This window comes from Mustela nivalis, assembly GCF_964662115.1.
Source record: "Mustela nivalis genome assembly, chromosome: 16".
In the NCBI taxonomy this organism is placed as follows: domain Eukaryota; kingdom Metazoa; phylum Chordata; class Mammalia; order Carnivora; family Mustelidae; genus Mustela; species Mustela nivalis.
This window is the reverse complement of record NC_139035.1, coordinates 63,962,351-63,989,667: the sequence shown is the minus strand read 5'-3', so window position 1 is coordinate 63,989,667 and position 27,317 is coordinate 63,962,351. Positions and strand designations below refer to the sequence as shown.

The 27,317-nt window shown below is 43.9% G+C and overlaps 1 protein-coding gene and 1 long non-coding RNA gene across 2 annotated transcripts; both read right to left on the bottom strand.

Moving 5' to 3' along the window:
* Positions 1 to 404: 404 nt before the first annotated feature.
* Positions 405 to 24,535, bottom strand: CD48 (CD48 molecule). The gene is made up of 4 exons (XM_082703091.1): positions 24,059 to 24,535; positions 5,730 to 6,026; positions 2,463 to 2,729; positions 405 to 779 (listed from the first exon to the last, which is right to left on the bottom strand). The coding sequence occupies exons 1-4, from the start codon at positions 24,138 to 24,140 to the stop codon at positions 700 to 702; spliced, it is 726 nt and encodes a 241-aa protein (XP_082559217.1). The 5' UTR covers positions 24,141 to 24,535; the 3' UTR covers positions 405 to 699.
* Positions 22,553 to 23,949, bottom strand: LOC309849994. The gene is made up of 2 exons (XR_014304007.1): positions 23,635 to 23,949; positions 22,553 to 22,762 (listed from the first exon to the last, which is right to left on the bottom strand). It is a non-coding gene; the product is annotated as an uncharacterized lncRNA (long non-coding RNA).
* Positions 24,536 to 27,317: the final 2,782 nt, after the last annotated feature.

Sequence of the window (27,317 nt, the reverse complement as noted above, 5' to 3'; positions counted from 1 at the left end):
ACCCTAGTGAGAACATTTTGTTCATTTGTTGGTTTTATGAGATCCTGTGACACAGGTAGGACTTGAAGAGTTGCTCGCAAAGGGAGGGGGTGGTGCTTGGCTCGCCAGGAAAGGCTTGAGAGGGACCCTTTTTATGTGGCAAAGCTGCATGCTCACTCCTACTTACTCCGGAGGGGTAAGCCTAGCGCCATATTCCCAGGAAACCTAAAGAACATGCTCCTCAGAAAGGAGGCCAGAACTTGGGGGGAGGAGCTGGAACCCCAGGAGATTTGGCAGGGATGTGGGAGCAAGAGTCAGAGACAGCACAGAGTAACACCTCGGACACACGAACACATAGGAGCCTATGGTCCTAGGCTCTTCTCCTTTGTATTGCATGTGTTCAGGCCAACGGAGTAGACACGGTCTGACAGTTTGACATTGATGGTCACGTCCTTTATTTAAACAAGAAAACACGGCATCATGTGATCACATGTTTTGGTGGGAAGAATATATGAGTATCGATGCAAGTATGTTGGAAAATAAGTAGAAGATATAAAATAAAATATTACTGTAGTTTTTAAAAAGTTAACTTGAAAATCCTTGTAGATGTTTCAATAGCACACTTTCTATCATCCCATGTAGTCAGAGCTCCTGCCTTGGATAACAGCTTGGCTGCTGATGAAAGTAAGACCCGGCTGTCTTGAGTTAGAAGAGCTTGTCTCAGGTCCAGAGGAGGCCAGGAATAACGGGTACCATGACAATTAGCCATGTCACAATCCAAGCTACTGCAGAGGATCTGCCTGAAAAAGCAAGAAAACTCCAAATGCTTGAGTGTCTGGACTTTCGGGAAGGTAAGACTATCTCCCCTCTCCATTTCACCACCCACATCCCATCTATACCAAGAGGGAAAAAGACAAGGAAGGGGAAGACTGATAGGAAGGGAAGGGGAGAGAAGGAGTAAGAGGAGAGGAGAGGAAAGGAAGCAGAAAATAAAAAGAAGAAGGGAATGAGTGATACAGTAGGGAAGGGAAATGAGGGATGCTTTTCTGGGACAATTTGGGTCGCTAAAAAGTGAGAAGATTGGCCTAACCCTTCCAAAAAATGGCCTTAGTATTGTTTTCATCCTCATTGTAGATGAGCAGTCACCCTCATTTTATAAAGGACAGGGGCTGTCTCTCTTTCTTTTTCTGGATCTCAGGATGTGGTGTTGATATGAAGGTGGTCTCATGGCCAGATACCAAACTGTCACAGAGGGTCTGTGGTGGCAGGACAGTCTAGAAGAGGCATGGCAAGTCAGGTGGGAAGAATGAAGAAGAATGCCCAGGTTCCACTGTCCCTGTGTGGGAACAGAGGTGAAGAAATCAGCACAGGTAGGAGAGTAGACTAGGTCTAGGAAGACCGTGAAGAGCACTGTCCCTGGGGGCCATGGTCCCTGAGGACTGGCATGACAGGGAACTTAGGCAAATGTCGGTACCATAGGTATGAGTTATTCTGGAAGGGTATAGATCTGTATACTCAGGGATGTCGTTTCAGGGGTGTGGAAAGTACAAGACCCAGAATGCTGGGGATAGTAATCTAAATTTATTGAGGGCTCTAGTGTCTCCAGAATTGAAGAAACTGGTTTTAATTTAAGTACCATTCACTGGAGACCTGTCAGGCACTGTTCTAGAGAGGGTATCTGTACTGTCTCATTTAGTCCTCTTAACAGCATAAAGATTACTATTTTGTCTGGTATTTAAGAAGGATACAACTTAGAGAAGGGCACAACTTGGAGAAGCTAAGTCACTTGCTTAGCTATTAAGTGACAATCCCAGGATTAACCCCAGGTACCTGACTCTAAAACCTATGAGCTTTTTGCCCGATCCTGGCTATCCCACTATCAGACCCGTGTAGGCTTGATAGAGAGCCGGCAGTGATGCTCAAGTGAGTGTGTCCTCCCAAGAGACAGAGAAATCTGAAACATGAAACCCAGAGTCTGTGTTTCTAAAGAGCAGAGAGTCTCTGCCTTAGGATGAGGCCCTCACCCCTGTCCCATCCTTGTTCTTGCTCGTGCTCATCTACTTGGCCCTTCTTTCCTTTGCTGAGTTAGGCTGTCTGCCAGGAACCCTTCATGCACCTGCTCAACTGTGTCTGGTCTGCTCTTCCACTTGGACTTTTCCCCTGACAGCTCAGATAATCCTACAATCACCCAGGCCCCGGATTCTAAGACCGTGCATTGTTAGAGCAGGGTAGGAGTGCCAGCCACCCTTTGCAGGCGAGGATGATGAACTCCACAAAAGCCAGGTAAGCTTGTTGAAAGCTGGTGGAAGAGCCCGGGGTAGAACCCGAGCCTCTCAGGGTTCACAGATGCATTTGGGATCCTCCATCTGAGCAGGGGACTGAACAGGCTCCCCACACCCTTCTTCATTTCATCCAAAAGAAAACTAGTTGCCCGAGCCCCCCACCCCCACCCCACCCCCAGCTCCCTTGGGAACACTTCTTACCTAGTTTACAAGGTGGGGTGAAATAGACAGTGTCATTCTTGCTGCTCACGGGATTGCTGAGTTGGCAGGTGTAAAACGTGGAGTAGTTATTTGGCTCAACGATGATTTCAAGCACAGAATTCTGGAGCCCTGTTGGAAAGGGCTCTGAGTCCCTATACCAGGTATAGTTTATGGACTGGTTTGGCATCCTGCATGAGAGCTGCAGGTGACATCGATTGTCCACTTCCTGTGTCTTCTGGATTTCTATCTCAGGTTTAGGTACAGGATCTGAAGATCAGGAGGACGTTGCAAGATGAGACATGAGTTCATGCACTTATGAGGCAATTATGCTTTTGAGTGTTTAGCCAACAAAACACAAAGGGAGCTAGGGAGGAGCCCTGAGTGCAGCGGAAACTGGTGCCATGGAGAAGAGGCCCCTACAGGAGGAGCCAGTGAGCAGCTTGGCCCTCTGGAGGTTCAGACTGGAAGGGCTACTGCTTGGGGGTGAAGCTAAAATGGATCCAGGAGGGGGAGCTGTGCACCCAGAAACAAAATGGGGTTCTGAGTCTCTGTGGGCCAGAAAGAGCAGCAGAGAGCTCCTGGGGTCAGACTTGGTATCCCAACTGTCTAAGTTATGTGAGCCTCCTTCTTCAGCACCAGCCCACAGTTGGCACCGTGGCCCACCTGCCCATCAGAAGCTCTTGGGCTCATATTCAGAGAGAGTCCTGGAGTAAGAGATACTACCCTGCCCACGGCAAAGCTCTCTCCTGGATTCATGAGAAGAAGCTCATATAACCCCCAGCTCACATCAGCCGTGATGAACTGTATCTGCTAACTTTGGTATCTCGGGATTTAGCACAATGCTTACCTGATAGGAATCGGTAAGTATCTGATGAAAGGGTGGGTGGGTGGATGGATGGATGGATGGAGCAGTTATGATATACAAAGGACAAAGAAGCAGCTTTGGAGTGAAATCAGCCTAGGTCTTGGACTTGGAGTGACATTATCGAGATAAGTAACCCCTTGAATTTCCTTCTCATGGGTAAACTGACTGTACCCCATAGAACAATGTTAGTGAGATAAAGTGACATTGTCCATGGGGCACAAGCGTTCTGTGCATGTTGGAGGTCACATAATCATTACTGCTGTTGTCTTGCCACCAGATGGAATGAAAGATAATCCCAGCATCTGCTGCTTCCTTTGCCAGGGCCACTTTTTCTGAAACCCTCTGGGCCTTTTCATGTTGCCCATGGGTAAAACACCTGCAGAATCAGTGCTGCTTTGGTGTCAAAGGATTAGACGTGCCAAGAATTGACCAGAACAGAACTCACGTCTGGCTGCAAGTGTATGGGGGGCGATGGGAGTTCTGTCTGTCCGGCCTCCGGAACGCTGGCCCCATCTTCTCTGTGAACCCCCCTGAGACTGCTGGACTTTCCCTGCATGCTTGAACTGAGCAATTTTCATACTATTTTTTTGCCATTTCCTGCCATCTAACCTCGCCTCATACATCTTCCGCATTTCACATGGCGAGCAGCATGCACTGGGTGGTTTGTGGTGGGGTTCATTTAGCTAGCCAGGGTGGTCTGGCTCTAAGATATCTCCTTGGAGCTATCAGAAATTCAAGGACTGTACTGAAGAATGAGATTTCTGGGGATGCCTGGGTGGCTCAGTTGGTTAAGCAGCTGCCTTCGGCTCAAGTCATGATCCCAGCGTCCTGGGATCGAATCCCTTGGAGTTGGCTGTGGTGGGAGTAATTACAACAGAAATTGGTAAATGATATAAATTTGGGCTTTTCTTAACACCACTGTAAGAGACTTTGAATCTTTTCCTGTTCCCAGAACCTCCCAAATTTTCAGGCCATGTGACTTGGGGGAAGTATGTGAGAAGAGGCTTCCAGCCTCTTAGAACAGGAACCATCTAGTGGGTGGATTATAAAGACACTCTTCATTTACACTGTTTTGGGGAAGAAAGATTACAGATATGTTCTGAGTATTCTGTAGAGATTTTGTGTTTATATTTTTGGTAATCATCTGGCAGAAGGAAACTGGATGATAGAATGATCTGGTTTGGGAAAAACCCCTTATTTTCATTTTTTATGTTTCATTCCCATTATCTGCTTTGATTCTCATAACACCCTAAAAGGAAGAAGTCATTATCTTCATAAGACGAGGTTCTTGGGTAGATATCTGTTGCGGATGTCTGCCCACCCCCTTCTTTAATTTTGTCTACCTCAACACCACAGAGGTCTCCCCGGGAGCCAGGTTTCTGCCTTAAATTCTGACCCTTTGGGCCATAAGTATTTCAATCAGTACACATATTTGAATCAAGTTGGCTTAATCAGTTTCTCTCTTTTAATTTCTCTTTAAATTCTGAGAATTTAAACCCAGAGATACAAAAGTCTAGACTCTAAGAGGTAAGTCATGTACATGGCAGTGATCTGGAGGCATAGTCCACAGATTCCTGAGGCCGGGAGCTCAGAGCTGGCCCTGGTTCTCTTTCTTCCTGCTGTTCAGCCCTTCCTAACTCTTCTCAGTTCCTTGAATTACTCTAAATAGTTCTGGTTTCTTTAACAGACTTTTTTCTTTTCCTTTCTTTTTTTTTTTTTTTTTTTTTTGCTAAATTTACATCAAATTGGCTTCTTTTACTTGCCATGAAAAGAAACTTACCTAATATGGGCACAGAGATGTTAAGATCTTTCTCTAAGATCACACAGCTAGGAAGTGAGCTAGCAACGAACGTTTTTAACCCAGGTCTGTCTGATTCCAAGTATAATATCCTAGTCCTTATTCTCCACATATTGGTTAGGCTAGAGCCGTGAGTGGAAGTTTTTGTCCTATCCATTTTGAAAAATTAAAAACAAAAAACAAACAAGAACAACAACAACAACAAAAAACCCTTCCTTTAACAGCTCCTGCCCCATCCTGTGTCTCTTGTAACTTTTTCCTTAAGTCTGATGAAGTTTGTGTTCAGGTATATTATTAAGAGGAGCTCAGAACTGATTTGGGTTGATCACAGGAGAGCATCAAGAAAATAGGAAATCATTTCTATAGTTTTCCCTCTCCTCACATCTCAGATCACTAATATCAGAAGAACTTTTAAATGTCCTCAGGCTATCAACTTGGGCTCTGCTGGCCCAGGGTCACTCCCCAGAGGAAGTGGCTCCAGGGGAAATTAATGAAGCCTGTCCTGAGGTTTCTCTATCCTCCTCCCAGAGAGAGCCCCCATGAACCCTAGGAAACCTCCCAGTGGTCCCTCCGGGGTCCTGGAGTGGGACTGCCCCAAACTCACCGTATACCTCCAGTCGGGTATGCCACTCCTTCTCTGTCCCAGAATCCGTCAACACCCTGAGGATATAAGTGCTGCTGTCGTTTTTCCGGACATTATGGATGCACAGATTCTGGTTTTGACCAAGACTGACCCTGCCCTTAAATTCAGAGTCGAAGAGAAGAGTCTGGTTGGACTCCCATTCTAGAATCTTCTGATTGGTGGTGTAAAACCAGGTGAGTTGTATGTAAGCAGGCAAATTGGAGATTGGAAGACACACGTTGGTGCCAGAGATGGCAGTGACCCGATGGGCTGAATGACCTGTCAACGAGAGTGAGAGCGCTCTTAGAAAGGCAGAAGGGCCCAGCAAGAAAAACGTCTGCCTGGGACGGAGAAGAGAGAAGAAGTTTCTGCTTGGAAACAGTAAGTATGGTCTTCACCAGGGGGTCTGACCTCTGATCAGGAATGCAGTAAAAGTTGGAGCATGAAGATGAGTATGGGGGTAGGGTGTGTTGCTGACAATCCTTCTAGTTCTTCCCCAGAAGATAAAGAAAAAGGACACTGATACAGGCCCCAACTCTCTCTCTTGCTCTCATACCAGTAAATTTTCAAATAAAATGATGACAAGTCATAGCCCCTCTTCTGGGCTTGTGTTCCCTCTTGCTTTAATTTACTTCTCTAGCAGTAGGCAGGAAGTAGAGAAGAAACAAAGTTTAAAGTGGAAAAAAAAAATCTTAAAAAAAAAAAAAAAAGGTGTGGCTGGGTGGCTCAGTTGGTTGGACGACTGCCTTTGGCTCAGGTCATGATCCTGGAGTTCCGGGATCGAGTCCCGGGATCAGGCTCCCAGCTCCATGGGGAGTCTGCTTCTCTCCCTGACCTTCTCTTCGCTCATGCTCTCTCTCACTGACTCTCTCTCAAATTAAAAAAAAAAAAAAAAAAAATCTTTAAAGTGAATGGGAACCAGAGCTATTCAGTGGCAAATTATGATAGAAGCATGAAGGCATTTCATTAATGAAAGCCCTACACTATTTTTCTGGGCTTTGTAATTTTTATAGTATTTCTTAGCTTTTAAAACATGTGATACATTGGGTTTCTTTTCTCATTCTAACTAAATTCACTTTTGTTCCTATTTGTGTTTGCTGTTCTTTTTAAAAAAGTTATTCATTTATTTATTTATTATTATTATTTTTTCATGAGGGTGCCCAAACCTTGTTTGGTTAAGGCAAAGAAAAGAAAAGATAACAGCAAGAAAGATGCAAGACGAAAGGAGGTGTGTTGAATCTTTGTAGAGGGAGAAGAACAAAGGAGGTGGATATAATTAGGCTGAGAAAGAACAGTGGAAAGAAGCTACCTGTAGAAGAAAAAAAAAATACAACCTGTACTACTCTGGCCTCCCTCAAAACCTCAGTCATATTGTTCAACGTCATGTATATATATTCAGCTGTTCACTTTCCACAAATCTATCCTTTCCAAAAGCATTCTCTTCAACTGTTAAAAGACTGAAAATGCCTGTGTCCCCAGGGCTTTCAAGTTTCTGGTTATTAATCCTTCCCACCACCCGTCTCTGCCTTTAACAGTCTATTGAGCACCTACCCTGTGTCTAGTGCATAGGCAGACATACTCAGGCATTCCTGGTCACAGCGCTTCTGGTTGGTCCATTCCACACACTGTCTTCCCTGGGACATAACCAACTCAGTGCCCATAATGGTATTTGAACAAGCACTATGTGCCTGGCACTGTGAGAGGCTCTGGCATCAGCGATGCAGGCGGAGGCTTTGCCTCTCAGAGCATGCAGCCCAGCAGGACATTCTCTTCAGGATTTTAAAATCACCAGACACAGATTCTAGACTTGTTCTCATTCTGCTACTTGCTTCCATGTGAATTAATAGAAGTGATGACAATAGATAGCCCAGATCAGTGTTTTCCAACCTTAGCACTATTGATATTTTAAGCCATTATTGATATTTTAGGGTTCTCTGTTGTGGGAGCTGTCCTTGTGCACTGCAGGAGGTTCAGCAGCTTTCCTGGCTTCTGCCCACTAGAGACCAGTAGCCCTGCCCAGCTGTGACAATCAAAATGTCTCCGGATATTGCCAAATATCCCACCCCCCATTCTGGGTAAGATCTACTGGCCTAAGTCATCCTTGGCAAACTCTCCAATAAGTGTCAGACATATGCTCAGGAAGATAGAACAACTCACAACTAACCCCATCTTTATTTCTCAGTAAGAAGTGAGCGCCAACCACCAGAATGATCTTTTGGGCATCAGTACACATAGGTAGTGAAGACAAGAGGAAGGAAAGCTACAACATCCTGTGCATGTTCATATCCTAGCAATCATGTCTTATTGAAATGATGTTTGATGTCTCCTACCTGCCTCGATCACCAGAGTATACGCTTCCTAAAGAAAGGAATGAGTCCTTTGAGTCTAATTCACTTTCCATTAAAGTGTGAGAGTTGAGAACATGTGTTCTGAAATCACACTGCCTCAGTTCCAATCCTGGCTCTACCACTTGTTAGCTATGTAAACATGAGCATGTTACTTACCTTCTCTGTCTTTCTTTTAGTTATGATCTCACAGAGTTCATAATGGTTAAATTTATGTCTCACGTTGACTGGGTGCCCAGATAGCTGGTAAAACATTGTTTTTGGATGTGACTGTGAGGGTGTTACTAGAAGAGATTAGCATTTGAATAGGTAAACTGAGTAAAAATGATCTCCCTTACCAATGCGATGGGCACCATAATCCATCGAGGGCCCAAAAAGAATAAAAAAGCAGAGAAAGGGCAAATTTACTTTTTGCTTGATCTGGGACATCCATCTTCTCCTACTCTTGGACTTTAATATTCCTGGCTCTTGGGCCTTGGACTTGGACAAGGACTTACACCATTGGGTCTCCTGGTTCTTGGGCCTGCAGATTTGGACTGGAGCTCTACCAGTAGCTTCCCTGTGCCACCAGCCTATAGATGACAGGTTGTGAGACTTCTCCATACAGAGAAGTACACAGTATGGGTTATGCTTCCATAATTACATGAGACAATCCCTCATAATAAACCTCTTTCTATGTATTTATATATATATATATATATATATATATATGTATGTATACATACATATATATAATAAACCTCTTTCTATTTATATATATAGATAGATATATATATTCTGTTTCTCTGAAAAAGTCTAATACAGAGTTTCATTAATAAAATGCTTAGAATATAACAATACAAATAATCAATTAATAAAATTAAAGTACTTAGAATAATACTTGGAAGAATAGTAAGCATTCAATAAATTTAATGTATTTTTTTATTATTACTACCTACATTTTTTTGTATCCATAACACCCAGTACTATGCCCAAGTTACTAAGATGTTTAACAATTACCTGTTAAACTTATTTTATTATGCCAAAACAGTGGTAAAACAAGGACTAGACTAATGATTTTTTTTTCTAGAAATGGATGTTCATATGTGAATCTGAAAGATTGAAGAATGTGAAAGAAGGGGCCTCAAGTTAAAAAAAAAAAAAGTAGCAGCTCTTGAATCAGCTTTCACTTGTAGACTAATGGTCTAAAAATAAAGGATGTCAGTATGCACAAGAGATAACACAAAACCAGGTCACTGACGTAGGACATGTGATGAAAAAGAGGTCCCAGTACCTCCATCAGAACAGTCAACTTCCCTGAAGCTTCCTTGTGGAAGGGGAAAGAAGGATGCATCTAATGAGCAAGAATGAAGAATACACAGCACATAGACTCAAGTTATGATCCAGGTCCAGTTATATCTTCCATCCTTTCTCCTTGTGAGAATGGAATCTGCTTTATAAGGACAAAAAACTGCTTTATGAGGACAAAGAGATTATATTTGGCAAGGGTATTCCCAAGAAGATCAAAAGAACTTCAAATTTTAATGTAAGGGACAGGGAGAAGCTAGGGCAGACACACAGTCACTAATTTTGTAAGCTTCTCAAAGGCAAAGACAGTATCTGCTCAATTTTGAATCCCCACCATACTCAGTTGACATTAAGAGTTTAGTAGACAATGGCTGAATGGACGACAGTGACAAAACGTATATGTAAGTGCTCCCGGTCTTCTTTTCATAACCTCCTGCTAGTCAAAAACATTTTTCATATTTTTACTTTCCACTCAGCTTCTCCCTCTTGTTTACTTCTTAAGACCCATTTGGACTGATGAGGCAGGGAGGAAAGGAAGAGATAAGCAAATACCAAGGTTACTCAAGCTGGTTTAGGAAATAGGGCTGTTAGCACATTGGGGCTCAAAACTGTAAGACTGTCTGGGCAGCAGATGGATGGGACGGTTTGAGAAGACTAGAGAGGACAGGAAGGATGAGTGTAGGAAGTGTTGCTGTAGTTTTAAAATTGGATTTCCTTTAACATCTTTTGAGAGACTGTAAGTAGAAATCCGAGTTACTATTTAGTTACTTATAACCAATGAACTGTATTTCTTAGATATGAAAATGTGCCCAAACTGGGCCAATGGGGCCCTGTCTAATGGCTGGACCCTGATAATAATAAATGAATAAAATCAATAATGAACGAATAAAAGATGATTATTAAGACAAAGAAAGCAGAGGAGCAGTGGAAGAGGTGCCCAGGAATTCTCAAAAAAACCCAACAACATAGAAATGTATTGAATATGGCATTCAAGTTTTCAGATATCAAAAATCAATGCAAAGCACCTAAAAGAAACCTTAAAATATTAATCCAACATCCTCAGAAGGGCTGAGATCATGCCTGAAAACAGAAAATGGAAGAGTGAATTTTGTTTTGAAATATCTAATGAAAGGGTAGCCTGGAAAAGTAATAAAAACCTGAAGATAGAAGCAATAGAAAGAATGCTCAACTGACCATTTAAAAAGAGGTAATAGTCTTCTGAAAGAATTCTACAATTCATTCACAAGTTAAAGAAGAAATATGGATTAATTTTACAAGTATAGATTGCAAAATTAATGCGGAAATTAAGTACTATAATTTGAGGTATCAAGATGGTGGTTTAGTCTGCTAATTGTCTACTAAATTCAAATAAATTGATATTTATAATATATTTATGGGGTGTTTTTGTTTTTAAAGTAAATTGACAAAATTTTGATTCACCTTCCTAATAACTGCATATGTTCAAAGGCAGGAGAAGTACCTGTAAAGAAAGTTAGTTCTACCAGGAAAAAGTATTTGGTTATGTGGATGTTTAGGATAAAGTAACTGTGTTTGTGTGCAGTTTACAATTAAAAAATGAAGCAGCTCTTTCCTGTGCCTAGCCATGCTTCCTGTCCGTAGAAAACCAAAACTAAAATGGGGAAGCAAGGAAACAGAACAAAGAAAGTGATCATTTCATATCAAAGGGTCTACCCAGCAAAGCGAAAGAGGTCCTAAAGAAGTTCTCATCACTTTAAAATCAAGTCACATGGCATCTAATAGAATTATTAAGGAAGAAAAGACATGAGTTTTAAAGATATTAATATGGAGTTACCAAGAGCTCTCTGATGGTATCAACCATTTATCTAACTTGTACAACCTTTTAAGGAAGTAATATTTAAAACTGAAGTATAATTGACATACAACATTATATTAGTTATAGGTGTACACCATAATAATTCAACATTTGTGTATATTGTAAAATGGTCACCACAATAAGTCTAGTTTGATGACTTTCTGTAGTGTTATGCTTAGATTCCCTTCTCATTATCTTTTGTGGACCTATCATTGATTTTTGTTTTGTGTTTAACCTGGTTAACCATGAGGTTCACATATGACGGGCTATATATATAACAGTCTACTTTAAGTGCAAGTTAAGTTTGATTGCTTTCTAAGACCCTGCATTTTTACTCCCCTCTACCACATTTTATGTTGTTAATGTCACATTTTACATCTTTTTATTTTGTGTATCCCTTAACTAATTATTGCAGTTACAGTCATTTTTTACCACTTTTCTCTTTCAACCTTCATACTATATAAGTGATTATTCTGCTACCTTTACTATATATTTACCTTTACCAGTGGGACTTTTACTTTCATACATTTTCTTCGCATTAAAGAAGTCCCTTTCACATTTCTTTTAAGGATGGTTTAGTGAAGGTGCACTCTTTTAGCTTTTGCTTGTTGGAAAAGTATCTCTCCTTCAATTCTGAGTGGTTATCTTGCCAGGTAGTGTATTCCTGGAGGGAAATTTCTTACTTGCAACACTTTGATTTTATTATGCCACTCCCTCCTGGCAAAGTTTCCACCAATAAATCTGCTGATAGCCTTGTGGGTGTTCCCCTGTATGTAACTAGTTTTTTTCTTGCTGTATTTAGGATTCTCTTGTTACCTTTAACTTTTGACATTTTAATGTCTTGTTGTGAGTCTGTCTTGGAAATCTCCGGAATTCCTGGGTCTGATGTCTGTTTCCTTCCCCAGGTTAGAAAAGTTTTCAGTCATTATTTCTTCAAATAAGTGTTCTTACTTTTTCTCTCTCTCTTCTACTGGGAGACTTACAATGCAAATATTATTCCACTTGATGTTGTTCCATGAGTCGCTTAAGCTATCTTCACTTTTTAAAGTTCTTTTTTTCTTTTTGCTGCTCTGCTTATGTGAGTTCCACTGCCCTGTTTTCCAGTTCACCAATTATTTGTTCTGTGTCATCTAGTCTGCTACTGAACATCTCTAGTGCATTTTTCAGTTCAATTGTCACATTCTTCAGCTCTGTGACTTCTGTGTTGGGTACTTCCTCATAATTTTCTCTTTGTTGAAGTTCTCACTGTGTTCATCTGCTTTTTTTCCTGAGTTCAGTGAGCATCTTTATGACCATTCCTCAAACTCTTTCTTTATCAGGTTACTTATCTCCATTTTAGTAAGGTTTTGGGTCTTTTTTCCCCTGGGATTTTGTCTTGTTCTTTCCTTTGGAATATATTCCCCTGTTTCCTCATTTTGCTTTATTCTCTGTGTTTTTTCTATGTGTCAGGCAAAACAACTACCTCTCCTGGTATTGAAATGCTTGCCTCTGTAGGTGATGAATCTCATTATTTAACCGTGGTTAAAGTGATTGTCTCTTGCACTCTCTGATTACTTCAGACCCATGGAACCCAGAAACACAATCCCCCTGAATCACCAAAGAGGGTGTTCAAGGGGCATCCCTTGTGTGAGCTGTTTTTGCTTGCTGATTTGGAGGGACTATGGGGTGGGAAGGGAAGAAAACACCAGCCCACTGAGGAGGCAGCATGGTAGGGTAGAGCTGCATCAGCAGCACAACAGAGCAGGTGCTAGCAGTTTAGAGTGAGAGTGCAAAAATGGCACCTAACAGCACTAGCAAGCTAGAGATAGAACATAAAAATGACACCCACTGGCATCTCCATTCCTGGATAGAGTCCCAAGAGACTTTGTCTTTGTGGGAGACCCTTTAAGATCAGCAAATTAATCTCCTTCACATATGATATAGGCTCCTTTCAAACGGTGCTTTTGTGTGGAGTCATAGAATGAGCGAATCTGCATGTGAGCCCTTCCAGAGTGGAATCTCATTCCCTACAGTCCTATGGTTCTCCTGGGTATAAGCCCCACTGGTTTTCAAAGCTCAATATTTGGGGTAAGGCTTGTCTCTCCAGTGCAGGTCCCAAGTTGGAGTTCCTGATATAGGGCAAAAAACCCTTGTTCCTTCAGAAAGAAGTTCTATATTTGTGGGAACCCTTTCCAATGGTGGGTTGGCATGCCTAGGGTGGGCTTTTGGTGATACTGCCTCTCCTAACCATCTTGATGTGGCCCTTTTATCCTTTGTTCTAGAGTAGCTGTTCAGCTAGCTCACAGGTTCTTTTCAGAGAGAATTATACTGTGTGTAGTCATTGATTTGTGTCCATGGAAGGAGATGAGTTCCAGATCTTACTACGTTACCATCTTGAACTGCTTCCTACCTTAAGGAAGTAATTTGGCAATAGAGATCAGGACCCCAGATTTTGTTATGGATGACAAGAGTACTATTTCCTAAGATGGGAAAACTAATGAGTTTACTAGGCCAGACTGCAATGGGTCAAGAACTCAGTTGAAGCTGAGAGAGAAGAGAGAACAAAAGTAAACTGTTCTAAGACATTTCAGTGTGAATGGAAAGGAAACTAGCAGGACATTTTGTAGAGGGACATGGAAGGTAAAAAGAGTTTTTTTGTTTTATTTTTAAATTTTATTTAAGAAGGAAAAGATAAGCTTTGATAGGTCAAGAGATGGAGCCAGTGGAGAAGGAGACATGGAAGAGAAAGAAGGTGACCAGTGGCATTGGGCTAGAAGGGGTTTAGAGAAGAGTTAATGGCTCAGGTCTTGCCTGGAAGAGGAAATACTTCATCCTCTGAGGGAAAAGAGAAGGAGGAAAAGACAGCTGGGGATGTAGAGAGTTTGTAGTTTAGAGGTGGTAGGCAACAAGTTGAGAGGTTCTCTGCTTAATGATCTCCAGTCCCCATTTTTTTAGTGAAATAAGAGGCAAATTCTTTGCTGAGATCCCAGCCTGACAGAAACAATGATTCACAACTTCCTTTCTCCCTCCCTTTTCCCTTCCTTCTATCTATGCATATGTCCATACACATATACATATGTACATCAATTTATTCATTTATTCACTCTTCTAATAAATGTAGAACAAACACTTACTATGGACTAGGCTCTGTGGTAGGCACCATGCTAGAATGAAAGAGACATAGTTCCTTATCTTAAGGAGCTTCCATTCTTGTGGATACAGACAATTAACCACTATTGGTGATAAGTATTAGGATAAGGAAAATATGGAATACAAAGGGAGCATATCACTTGAATTTAGAGGAGTCAGGAGTGGCTTCCATAGAAAGTGTGAGTGGGAATTAGTATAAGTAGAGATTAGCCAGGGAAAGGTGAGGACTGAGAGTAATCAATGTTCCATCTAGAGGAGAAAAGTATCAAGTGTTCAGAGACCACAAAAGCAAGGTCCACTTAAGGAAGCAGAAGTAGTGCATTTGATTAGAACACCAAATGGGGGAAGGTAGTGTAAGGCCTATTTAGCCCCACCTCAATTGAACAGCCATTTTTTTGTTTATGCAGTAAAACTTAAAATGACCCTGCCCCCCACCCCCAGGAGAACTTACTTAAAAGCAAGTCTGGGAAACCAGTCTCAGGTAACAAAGCCCAAATACAAAAGTGGGTCAGGTCAGGTGGAGATAACGGCCCAAATGCAGGGATGAGTCAGCTCAGGTGTAGACATCCAATCATAAAGTGCACTTACTATCTCCCTAAATACCAAGGAGTGTGGACCCCACCTTCTGGGCGCCTTTTGGGTGCCAATTCTGACCAAGGAGATAGGCTAGTTCAAGTAACTACTATGGGGTGAATTGTAGTTCAATTGGCCACCCGTGTGTGACCTAGCATGACTGTGCAGCTTTCTCCGTGTATTACAATCTCATTGGCCACCTGTGTGTGGCCAGGCTCAACCACATGGCTGTTGCTCTATAAAAGTTGGTCTGTGAGGCAGGGAGGGTTGCCCTCTCTGTAAGGTAGGGCCCCAACTGGTCTGTTTGATGGTCAGTTTGATTCTTGATGCTTGGCATGAAATAAAGCTTTGCTTGACCTTCGCTTTATGTCAGTCTCACTCCTTTGACCATGGACCCATTATTGGGGGACCCAACATTGGGGGCTCATCCGGGATTAAACAAGGAGAATTGAGCCAGCATCAGAATTTCTGAGAAAAGCCTCTGGAGGTAAAATCTTGGGATCCTGTCTGCCTGTCTGGTTAAGGAGCTCCAGGGTATGGCCCACCGGGGAGAAACTGGATGCAGCCATGCTCCCCAGGACTGGAGTGGATGCAGGGACACTCCTTCCCTCCACTGGTAGATTGTCAGGAGGTTCAAGTTCCCCTAGGCAGCCAGGGGGTTTGAGTCCCCCTAGGCAGTCACCGGGGGTTCAAGTCCCCCTAGGTGGTCAGGAGATCAAGAAAGTCCCCACTGGTGGCAGGTTCTGGGTAAGAACTGCTGGGCCTACGGTTGTCTTTGTCTTGTCTTTTTGTTGTCTGCTGTGCTGTTTGTTGTGTTTGAAGGAATGGGGCAAGCAAAGAGTAAGGGTAAGTTAATGGCTATAACTGGAACCAACTGTGGTTAGTCTAACTCGAGACAGAGACTTTAAGGAATATTCCCAAGAAGCTGCCGAAACTCCCTTTGTTTTGGGGACATTCCTTGCCCTCTCTGGCCCGATGTGGACTGCCTAGCCCCTCCCTCTTGCTGGCAGGAAAGCATGGCGTCTGCTCCTCTCTTGGAGCTGATGAGCCCTAGAACTGGGAAACCTTTCTATGCCTTCTGGTGGCACTTTGTTCTGTTCTTCACTGTTGGGAAACAAGAAGAGCACCCCCTGGACCTAACACCCCCCACTCTGGATCTTCCCACCTGGGTCTAAGGTAAACATTCAAAGCAGAGTGGACCCAGATGGACATAAATCAGTATTTGAACTAAGTTAAGTTTGTTGGGTTAATTAGGATGAACATGTCTTTTGAGTTAACAGTAGTAAATGTGAAACTTCAGAGTTTTTACTTAAGGTCTATTAAACTCAAGTTATTTATGTTAAAATCTGTGTTAAAATCTCTTAACAAAGAGATGAATAAATTGGTTAATTGTGTGTCTCAAAGTTTTAATGGGTAATTGTTAATGTAGCTTTCAAAGTCTTTGGTAACCTGAAACTTTAAACCAAATGGGATAAAATGCTAGAGCACTTGTTGCTAGAACTAGGTTTGTGCTTTTGAAATCTGTTGGTAAACATCTTTTGTGCTTAACTGAATTCTGTTGTAACAGCTCATGATTGGTTAATAGTCATCATTAGAGATTGAGGTGTTTCCAAGAAAATGTAAATGGTTTTCTCTTCGCCCACCCAGACTCAGAAGGCTTTTCCTTGATATGCTAAGTTACTCAGGGAGTACTGCTAAGCCGATGATAAACCTTGGGTTACATTTGGGTAAATGCTGTAACTACTCTAGAGGTTCTATACATTTCCTAAAGTTTTAATGTTTTGATAAGGGTCATCGCTTGATATTTAACCATATCTATTCTGAGTTTTTGTCATTTGTAATTGTTTTAATTCTCTTGTAAGATGAATTCTGCCCTAAAGGAAATTCATATGGGAGACTTTCAGGACAAATACAGGTCTTTGATATGTTAAAATCCTGGAACTGAAATGGGTAAGAATTTATAGAAGTAAGAGCTGCATTCGGACTAAACCAGAATCAGTAACACGGGACTAGATGAACTGAAAGGTTGTAATGTTGTGTCTCTTAATATTTTGTCTTATTTTAAACATGACTGGTTCTGTAATGTTTGCTCTTCCAGACTAGGGAAACTTTTTCTTAAGTTATCTATAACTTACGGAGATTTTAAAGTATTCATTTGTAAATGAATCAAGGCATTCAACTTTTCTCTCTATCTGAACCCTCTGAAAATCAAAAGGTCTCAGTAAGTATTCTTTCTTCCATGGCAATCAGTCATTTGCATAAGTTCAATAAGAATCTGTTCTCCTTGTAACAGGACACCATCAGAAACACTGGTTATTTTACCAAGGCTTTGACTGGAATGTCATATTTGAAAAGACTCAGATATGACCAGACAGCTTAAAGGAACTAAGGTTAACTTTATAAAACCTGGAGCTGTAAAGCCCTTAGAAACTGTTGGCCTGATACCTTGCTTACAGAGTTCCCAGCAGCCTCACCAGGTGAGTAAAGAATGTCACTTCCTGGCAGGATACTTTGGGAACCTCAGGAAGAGGAATTCACCCAAATTGACAGGTATTGCAGACATGTCTTGTGGCTTGGCTTCTATATGGGTTGGCTTCTGGCCTAGAGAGGCTACTAAAATTTCAACCTAGAGATTCATTATAAGAAGTTCCAGCAAAGCAGATTCTAAAAGATCTATATGAACACTCGCTGTTCTTGCTGAGCTTATGTAAATAATTAGGCCAAGTTTGTTAAAACTGGACTTGTTTTTCAAATGAATTAGTCCTGATTTGGCTATCTCTGGAAATGAGGGTTGGGTTTTTTTTAAAGATTTTATTTATTTATTTGACAGAGATCACAAGTAGGCAGGGAGGTAGGCAGAGAGAGAGAGAGAGAGAGAGAGAAGGAAGCAGGTTCCCCGCTGAGCAGAGAGCCCCATGTGGGGCTCGATCCCAGAATCCTGAGATCGTGACCTGAGCCGAAGGCAGCAGCTTTAACCCACTGAGCCACCCAGGCGCCCTGGAAATGAGGGTTTTGAATAAGAAAGAAAGTACAGCTTTGTCAGAGCCACGCCACTTATTTAGGCTTTGATCTCCATGAGGGAGTTCCTTGGGATGGTGGGCTACTGCAGGCTGTGGACACTGTGGTTCATGGAGATGGTGCGACCTCTCTACGAACTGGCTAAGAGAGGACTCACTATGGTAGAGTGGACAGCTGAGGCAGAAGGAGCATTTCGGGAATTACAAACAGCCTTACTGCATGCCCCAGCATTGGCCATCTCAGATGTTACCAAGCTCTTCCACTTGTATGTGGATGAAAAGGCAGGGGTGGCCAAAGGAGTTTGACTTGGACTCGGGGGCCTTGGCAAAGGCCAGCAGCCTATCTTAGCAAAAAAAACACAAAAAACAAAAAACTAGATCCAGCAGTGGCTAGGTTCCCCCCCCCTTGCCTACGTAGAATTGCTGCCACAGCCCTCCTGGTCAAGGATGCAAGTAAATTGACTTTGGGTAAAAATCTCATCTTGACCACCACTCATGCTATTGAGGGCCTTCTCCAGACTCCACCAGACCAGTGGATGACAAACGCCAGAGTGATGGGGTATCAGGCCCTCCTTCTCAATGAACTGAAAGTGACTTTCTGGCCCTTGGCGGTGCTAAATCCAGCCACGTTGCAACCAGAGGAGCTGGCTGACCACCCACACGACTGTGGGGAGGTACTCACCCAGATCACAGGAATAAGGCCAGATCTCAGAGACACTCCCCTCCCAGATACAGAGATGACCCAGTTCACAGATGGGAGTAGCTACATGGTCAATGGAACAAGGTATGCGGGGGCTGCGGTGGTTTCTCCTGAGCAGGAACCTGGACAACAGCCCTGCTACACGGAACCTTGGCACAAAAAGCGGAGCTGATTGCACTCACCAAGGCACTGCAGATGGCCAAGGGTAAGAATGTCAACATCTATACAGATGGTAGATTGGGTAGAGGCTTTTTCTGCCAAACATGAGATGGCAGGAGTGGTAGCCAAAAAGCTACTACAGGTTTGGGTTACCTCTTGAGATCAGGTCAGACAACAGCTCTGCAATTGTGAGTTCAGTCTTGCAGGCATTGGCCAAGGCTGTGGGCACTAACTGGAAAATACATTGTGCCTACCGACCCCAAAGCTCTGGTCAAGTAGAGAGAGAATGAACCAGACTCTTAAAGGGACCTTGACAAAGCTAATTCTGGAGACTGGCCGTAGATGGGTGGATCTCCTTCTCTTCGCTCTCCTCAGGGTGTGATGTGCACCTTACTTAAACAAGGTGACCCCATTTGAAAAATTGTTTGGGAGACATCCCACCCCCCCCACTCTGCCTTCTGCTACAAAAGATTGCCCTAGCAGAAAAGACTGATCAGTCTGTACTCCAGTCACTGCAGGCATTGCAGTCTGTCTTGGAAGGAGCCTTCGCAGAGATCAAACTGCCTACACTGGGATGGAAACGGAGGTGGAGCCACATCCTTGCCAACCCGGGGACTTGGTTTGGCCCACCAAGTGGGAAACGTGGAGCTTGCTGGAAGGGACCCTTTGCTGTCATCCCGACCCACCCCCACGGCAGTGGAAGTTGAGGGCGTCGGGGCCTAGATTCACGCAGGTCACATCAAACGAGCCAAGGATGAGGATGCCCCCCAGAGATGGATGCCGCTGCCGATGGACCCTGCCCATCGTGGACTAAAGCTAAGACTCAAAAAACAATGAGTTCATTGAGTTCCTTGTTGCTCCTGTCGTTAAGGTATAGGTGGGAGATATAGACAATTGCAAAACAGAGGAAGGCTTGACATACTATTTCTAGGAAAAGGGAGGCTCTGCTTAGCCCTAGGAGAGGAATGCTGTTCCTGGGTAAAACACACTGGAGTCATTAAGGACAGTCTGGCAAAATAGGACAAAGAACTGGCTGAAAAGTCAAAGATTTGACTAATCTCCAAAGAAAAAGGGGGAATGTAAGGGCCTATTTAGCCAGAGCGGCCCCACCTCGGTTGAACAGCCATTTTGTTGTTTATGCAGTAAAACTTAAATTGACCCTGCCCCCCACCCCACCCCAGGGAACTTACTTAAAAGCAAGTCCAGGAAACTGGGAAACCAGTCCCAGGTAACAAAGCCCAAATACAAGGCATGAGTCGGGTCAGGTGGAGACATCCAAGCAGTAAAGTGCGCATACTGTCTTTTGGGTGCCAGTTCTGACTAAGGTGATAGGCTAGTTCAAATAGCTACTATGGGGTGAACTGTAGTTCAACTGGCCACCTGTGTGTGACCTAGCATGACTCTGCAGCTTCCTTTTTGTGTTACAATCTCATTGGCCACCTGTGTGTGGCCAGGCTCAACCACATGGCCTTTGCTCTATAGAAGTTGGTCTGTGAGGCTGGGAGGGTCGCCCTCTCTGTAAGGTGCGGCCCTGACCGGTCTGTTTGACGGTCGGTTTGATTCTTGATGCTTGGCGCGAAATAAAGCTTTGCTTGACCTTTGCTGTGTATCAGTCTCGCTCCTTTGACCATGGACCCATTATTGGGGGACCCAACAGTAGGAAGTGACCACATTATCTAGTGCAGGCTTATGCTCAGTGTCTGCTGTAATTCCTGTTCATTATGATGACCATTGATGAGTTTTTAAAAGAAGAGTAAAATAAACATCACCATATGGGGCACCTGGGTGGCTCAGTGGGTTAGGCCGCTGCCTTCGGCTCAGGTCATGATCTCAGGGTCCTGGGATCGAGTCCCGCATCGGGCTCTCTGCTCAGCAGGGAACCTGCTTCCCTCTCTCTCTCTGCCTGCCTCTCTGTCTACTTGTGATTTCTGTCGAATAAATAAATAAAATCTTTAAAAAAAAATAAACATCACCATTTAAGAAAATTTATACCAATGGCAGTATGGTAAATACTAGACAGAAGAACTGAGTTTTTTAAAAAAAAGAGCTTTTAAGCAGGATAGGAAACAATTCTAGTAATTGGATGAGAGAAAATAATGTCTTGATTTAGGACAGATGGTTTGATCAGCCAGCAGAAGTGGGTGGAATTAGATATATTTGAGAGACTTTTTGAAGGTATAATTAACAGGACTTACTCACTGGAAATGACAGGCAAGAAAACGGAAGGAGGTAAGAATGGCTTCCAGAATTCTGGCTTCAGTAATTGGACACAGAGATGTCATTTGTTGAGAAAGCAAACAGCAGAGGAACAGCAGATTATAAAAATGTTTTTAAGTCAGTAAATTTTTGATATTCTTTCCATCAAGAGGTGGTACCTCCATCCTCTCTCCTTGGTGATGGCCTCAATGAGTGGGAGACAGCAGAAGTATGACTCACAAAGTGAGGTTAGAAAAGACCATGTGAAGTCTGCCTACTTCTGTCAGGATACTCACCCTACGAGGTTTGGCTACCATGTAAGAAGATCAGACAAACGGTTAGTGTAGTATTACTCAGCCTAGGCACCAACCATGTGACTGAAGAAACCTCAAAGATGACCTTACACCCCACCATGATCTGGCCACACACACAGGAGATACTGAGCGTAGTCTGCCCCCTCATTCGTACGCAAAATAAGTGATTATTATTATTTTAAGCTACAGAGATGTGATGGCTTATTTCACAGCAATAGATAGCCAGAACAAAGATGATGAATCAGATTTGGGGCATATGTTTGGAGAATCTGGAGATGTTTTAAAATCAATTAAAAATTCAGATCTGAGGGTAATGAGAGAACTTGGGGCTCTGAAGTTTACTTATGTCCTTCCCAGGCCCTTGTCTGTCTCAGATTATGTGTGTCACATTTTCAAAGCAATTCCACCTTCTTCATTTGATTTGATCCTAATAATAACCTCTTGAAGAAACAGGAATCATAAGGGGCTCCTGGGTGGCTCAGTCATTAAGTGTCTGCCTTCGACTCAGGTCATGATCTCAGGGTCCTGAGATCAAGCCCCGAGTCAGGCTTTTGGGGGAAGCCTGCTTCTCTCTCTCACTCTCCCTGCTTGTATTCTCTTTCTCTCGCTATATCTCTCTGTCAAATAAATAAATAAAATATTTTTAAAAAAGAAAGAAAGAAAGAAATGGGAAGTATATTATTATACCCATTATAGAGTTGAGAAAGCAGAGGCCCAGGAAGCATTTATGATTTATAGAGAATCCCATAGCCCGGAACCCAGACAAAACAAAGGTCTTCTGATGCAGTACATGCTTCTTCCACTACACTCTGCTAAGTGCTATGAGCAGAAGGAGAAGATGCCCAGTAGTGGAGGGAACCTAAAATCAGAGCGCTGAGAGACAAGCCTGAGGAGGGATGAAAGAGGAGATTTAAAAACTCTTCTCCGATTTTTCCACAAAAGCACCCTTTAGGGGCGCCTGGGTGGCTCAGTGGGTTAAGCCGCTGCCTTCGGCTCAGGTCATGATCTCAGAGTCCTGGGATCGAGTCCCGCATCGGGCTCTCTGTTCAGCGGAGAGCCTGCTTCCCTCTCTCTCTCTCTCTGCCTGCCTCTCCATCTACTTGTGATTTCTCTCTGTCAAATAAATAAATAAAATCTTTAAAAAAAAAAAAAAAAAAAAGCACCCTTTACCAGGGAGGAGAGTACCACTAAGACCCCCAGGAAGATCTAAACATAGAGACCGAAAGAAAGTTCTTTGAAGTCTTTCATTCATATATTCAATAATTATTTATTGAGCCCAGGCTAGGTTCCAGGCACTCTGCTAAGTTTAGCACTGTATGTACATGGTCTCTGTCCTCACGTCCGCTCAAGGAGACACTCAAACAAGCAATTCACCATCATAACCTGGAGGCTTAAACGAGGAAGTCTCATAAAGATGGAAGCCTACAGAAGGGGCAGAAGGAGAGGATGGTGCAGTGAATCCTGGGCAGAAGGAAAAACCGAGCCATAACAGAGAAAGCACCTGCTTCAAGGCAAACAGCAATTAATAGGGGGGAAGTCCTAAACTGGGGATAAGATGACCATCTGTGGGCATTATCTATGCATGAAGAGATTTAGACACATGCCCTATGTCTAGACAAAGTCCTGAAATACTCCAGTTCTCTTAGCAGTACTATCTTTCCCCAACAGTTGGATTAATATTTCACATCAGCCCCCACTCGCAAGGCCATATCCGTGTTCTGAGTTGAGTCAGTGCCATGGAGCCCATACAGCTAGGAATGTCCTGAAGACATCGTGTATCTAGATGTACACAGTCATCAACCAGACCCAAAGTACTGTCACCCGGAGAGTTCCTACAGCAGTGGTCAACAGGGCATGACTGAGCATGACTGTCTCCTCTTCCCAAAAGTTACTCCGTAATTTTATGATGCTGTGTTGGTTCCCCATGCTTGTTCATTTTTACTCTTTTTTTTCCCCCGTAGTGGTGAGCACTAAAGCCTTCGACATGAAAAAGACCTGAGTATCTCTTAAAGGGAGTAGTGAGAAAGGCAATAGCTTAGCTCCCACTTCTCCTCTGACGTGAAAAAAAAAAAAAAAAGGTACTGGAAGGTGAACGGCTGTAACAAAACAGAGAGCTAACTCAGTCCCTGGGTACATGAGGGGGACCAGGACAGCCCATGGCAGAGGAATGACCCTCAACGCTTAACAACTAGATGCTGAGAGCTCCTTTGATACTGAGGTGCCTCGGGCTTCTGCTCAGACCCTCATTCAGAGACTCTAGAGAAAGCAATCCTCTCTGGGTTTTCTTTCCTACAGTTTAGGTGTCTCTTTGGGATCATGACAACATCATTTACCTTTGTTCAGGACATAAGCCCTTGCATCAACAGAGGTCTGAAGAATGCTTCAGGGAGCACAGCAGACCGAGCAGAGCAGAAAACGTGGCAGCCATCAATGGGCAGCTTCCTCTTAATCAAAATGCAAAACAAAACGAAACATCTTCCCGGACCACAAAGCATGGAACAAAAGCAGAGGGGCTTCCTTCCCCGTCTCCCTGAGGTCCTGTTTTTTGTCATGATCCCTTGAGGAAAGAGAGAGGCTGATTTTCCAAGGCTCAGAAAGTTTCCCCAACTCGCCATAGCCCTCCTACCGGCACAGAAGTATCTGCTGCCTGGAGCCCACACTCCCCTTTGAGGACTAAGCCCCACCCCAGAGCCCCTTTCCCACCTCACCCGAGAGCCTTCGGTGCACAATCACATGCACACAACTTGTGTGAAGTACCTTGAGTGCTGGTTGGTGAGACCAAATGAAACAGCAGTAGAAGTTCCAGAGCCAGACACAGCTTCCGCCTTTGGGAGCACATGTTACTTCCCAGGAACGCTGGAGACAGGTGGGAATCAGGCTAAGAAGAGACCAAAGGCTCCAGAGCCATTGAAGTCACAGTCCAAGGTGAGAGGAAATCTCACTGACCTTTCTGATGCTCAGCAGCTCATGGGTGGAGCCTGGAGGCAGAAAACAGGAAGGCCCCCGTATCTCAGAGCCCAAAATGAAATTAACTATTTTGTTTGAATATGCGTCGGTTCTGTTTTCTGGAGAGAGGATCCGTAGCTTCTGTTGGATTCTCGGAAGGGTCAGTGCTCAGAAAAGATTGAAGTCCAAAAAAGAAAAGAAAAGATTAAAGTCCCCCCCGTAGAGAATATCTAATTTTGGTTTCCCAGGCAGGAGTCACCCTGATTAATGCAGAACTTAAAATTGGAAGGTACCCACTGAGCCTTGGGCTCCTCCTCCTTCATGATAAAGTCACTGCTTTGGACCCTTACACTGGCAGAGCTACTGAACATTAACAGAAAAAGCAAGATTACTTGGCCCAGAAGAACGGATTTCCCAGTCTTGTGGTCTAAGAAATTTCAGGCCCATCCCTCTTGAATCTAAATGAATTATCTGCCCACCCAGGCCACTTTGGGGGCCCATAAGGCAAGACACAGTCCCTAATACAGCATATTCGTAACTGTTTTCAAATTGGAGACATTTCTGATTCGACATAGAGGAGCCCAGTAAAGACACTGCTCTCTTCAACCTCTGAACTCCTGTCATAGTAGATACCCTTCCCAAAAGGACCAGCATGGGGAAACTGAGTCAGCTCAGTGCCTTAAATTGCACTTGACACCCCATTCATTCGAACACATTGGAGCCCCGGGAAGTGAGAACGGCAGGCATTATTGCCTTCACTTTTTAACTGAATCTCAGAGTCAGACCAAGGTTCTGCTCCAATCCACCCCCGTCTTCAGCTCTCCCCACAGCGTGGGCTACTGTCAATCTTTGGACTAGAAGAGAAGACAAAACAGGACTAGAATGAGCTAAGCTGAGATGCAGTTAGCTTGGGAAGATTTTCTTTTTTCTTTTTTTTTTAAAAGATTTTATCTATGTATTTGACAGGCAGAGATCACAAGTAGCAGAGAGGCAGGCAGAGAGAGAGGGGGGAAGCAGGGTCCCCGCCGAGCAGAGTGCCCGAAGCGGGGCTCCATCCCAGGACCCTGAGATCATGACCTGAGCCGAAGGCAGAGGCTTTAACCCACTGAGCCACCCAGGCGCCAGCTTGAGGAGGTTTTAAAGAAAGCAAAAACCAGAAGCTGAGGAGGGGGAAGAAGCAGAGTCACAAGGGCAGAGAAAGAGGAAAGGAAGTGAAGTAAACTGTGGGTGGGCTTTACCCAGACCTTGACTCCTCCGGGGAGTTTTCAAAATGGTTTCAGGAGGGTTGCGGCCCGTGAAACCCTCCCGCGCAGGGAAAGCTTCAAGGTTAGCCGCCCGGAGTGTAATGAAGCCTATTTCCCACCAAAGCAGGAAGGCACCTACTCTCCCGGGCTGGTCTCTCTCTCTGGCTCCCGCAGGGGGCAGCGCAACACTGCAGGTGTCAGAGCAACACTGCAGGCGTCAGACACACCTGGGAGCCTGAAAGAGCCCGACCGCGGGTTGATACCCTGGAGGCAGGCCTAACCTTTAAGAGTTGAGCAGAAGAAAAGGACGCTAAGGAGGAAAAGGAGAAGCAGCATCTGACAGTCTAGGAGAAAGTGAGGTTTCAAAAAACTGAATCCAGAGTAGCAGAAAGTTACATTTTTTTTTCTTTTTTTAATTTATATTGGCATTTCTTTTATGCAGAATTTACTCCCGGGCCATGAACTTTTGCTTCTTCAGTTTCTTGTGGGATATCTTTTCCTTTGGTGCAAGCCCCTCTTCTGATGTAGGAGCAATCTGCTCCTTTCCAGTAAGGATCACCTCTATGTGGCAGGGAGAGCTCAGGTAGGGGTGAGTTCCACCACGAGCCCTCTGAGTTCTGGGCCACATCTTGGGGACTTTGTTCACCTGATGTGCTCAATGACCAGAGAATCTACATCTCAATCCTTAAATTCAGCACTATGCATTTTTATTTTATTTTATTTATTTATTTGACAGAAGGATCACAAGTAGCAGAGAGGCAGGCAGAGAGAGAGGGGGGAAGCAGGCTCCCCGCTGAGCAGAGAGCCCGATGCGGGGCTCCATCCCAGGACCCTGAGATCATGACCCAAGCCGAAGGCAGAGGCTTAACCCACTGAGCCACCCAGGCACCCCAGCCCTATGCATTTTTAAGCGTGTGCAGTAAAAATTCAGCACTCTTCTTGGGCCACCAACCCTGTGTCCAGCTCCGCTGTCTGGCCTGGGCGCACTTCCCAACTCCACCACTGTAGTGACGAAGTGACACACATTGCTGCTGCAAAGTGACATCCTTCAGATACGTGGTGGCTTTTTAGATCTGCATACCCCTGATGGCCCGGGCAGTTTCTTGGGTGCTCTTTTAGTGAATCAAGATGTGAACCTCTTGATTTTCATGATTTTTGTAGGGTTTTCTGGGTCATGTGACTAACAAACATTTTCAGAGTTCACCTCAGGCTGCTGGGGGGGGGGGGGGGAGCCGTCCATTGCATTTAGTAACTGTGTGGTCAGTCATGACCTTAATCTTCGTAAGAGCCGTTTTGTGGAAGCAGAAACCAGAGCCTCCCCTCCCCTTCTCCTTTCTCCTCCCTCCCTGTATCAACGAGGTATGTCCTGAGCTCTACATCATTTCTGAAGACGTAGAAATGAAACCTACACTCTTGCCTGCTCTTATGTGGCTCACAGTCTTGTTAAAATGCGGAATTATGGGGCCGCGTGGAAGGACCACCCAACACAAACAGTGTGGTGGCGGGAGGCTGCTGGGAAACAGTGAATACGTGTGACTCCTTCCTTTGAAGAGTAAGGAACGTGTGTTACGTTATGGAAGATGAACATGGTAATATCTGAGAAGCCAGAGAACAGGCTAGTTCAGGAAACTGAGGATATTTTGTGTGGCTAAAATCAAAGGAAAGGAAAAGAAACCAGCTCCAGCCCTAAGGCTTTGGTGTATGCCCTTACGAGTTTGGATTTCCGCTGATCCCTTTTAAGGGGAGGTAAATAAAGGACTTTTTTTTTTTTTTAAGATTTTATTTATTTATTTGAGAGAAAGAGAACATGCAGGATTGGGGGCAGA

Excerpts from the sequence above, each read along its gene's own strand:
- CD48 (XM_082703091.1), bottom strand. The coding sequence starts at position 24,140 with ATGTGCTCCCAAAGGCGGAAGCTGTGTCTGGCTCTGGAACTTCTACTG. Across the intron at positions 6,027-24,058 it reads CTCACCAACCAGCACTCAAG|GTCATTCAGCCCATCGGGTC; the intron begins GTACTTCACACA and ends TCTCGTTGACAG. Across the intron at positions 2,730-5,729 it reads TACCCGACTGGAGGTATACG|ATCCTGTACCTAAACCTGAG; the intron begins GTGAGTTTGGGG and ends CCTGATCTTCAG.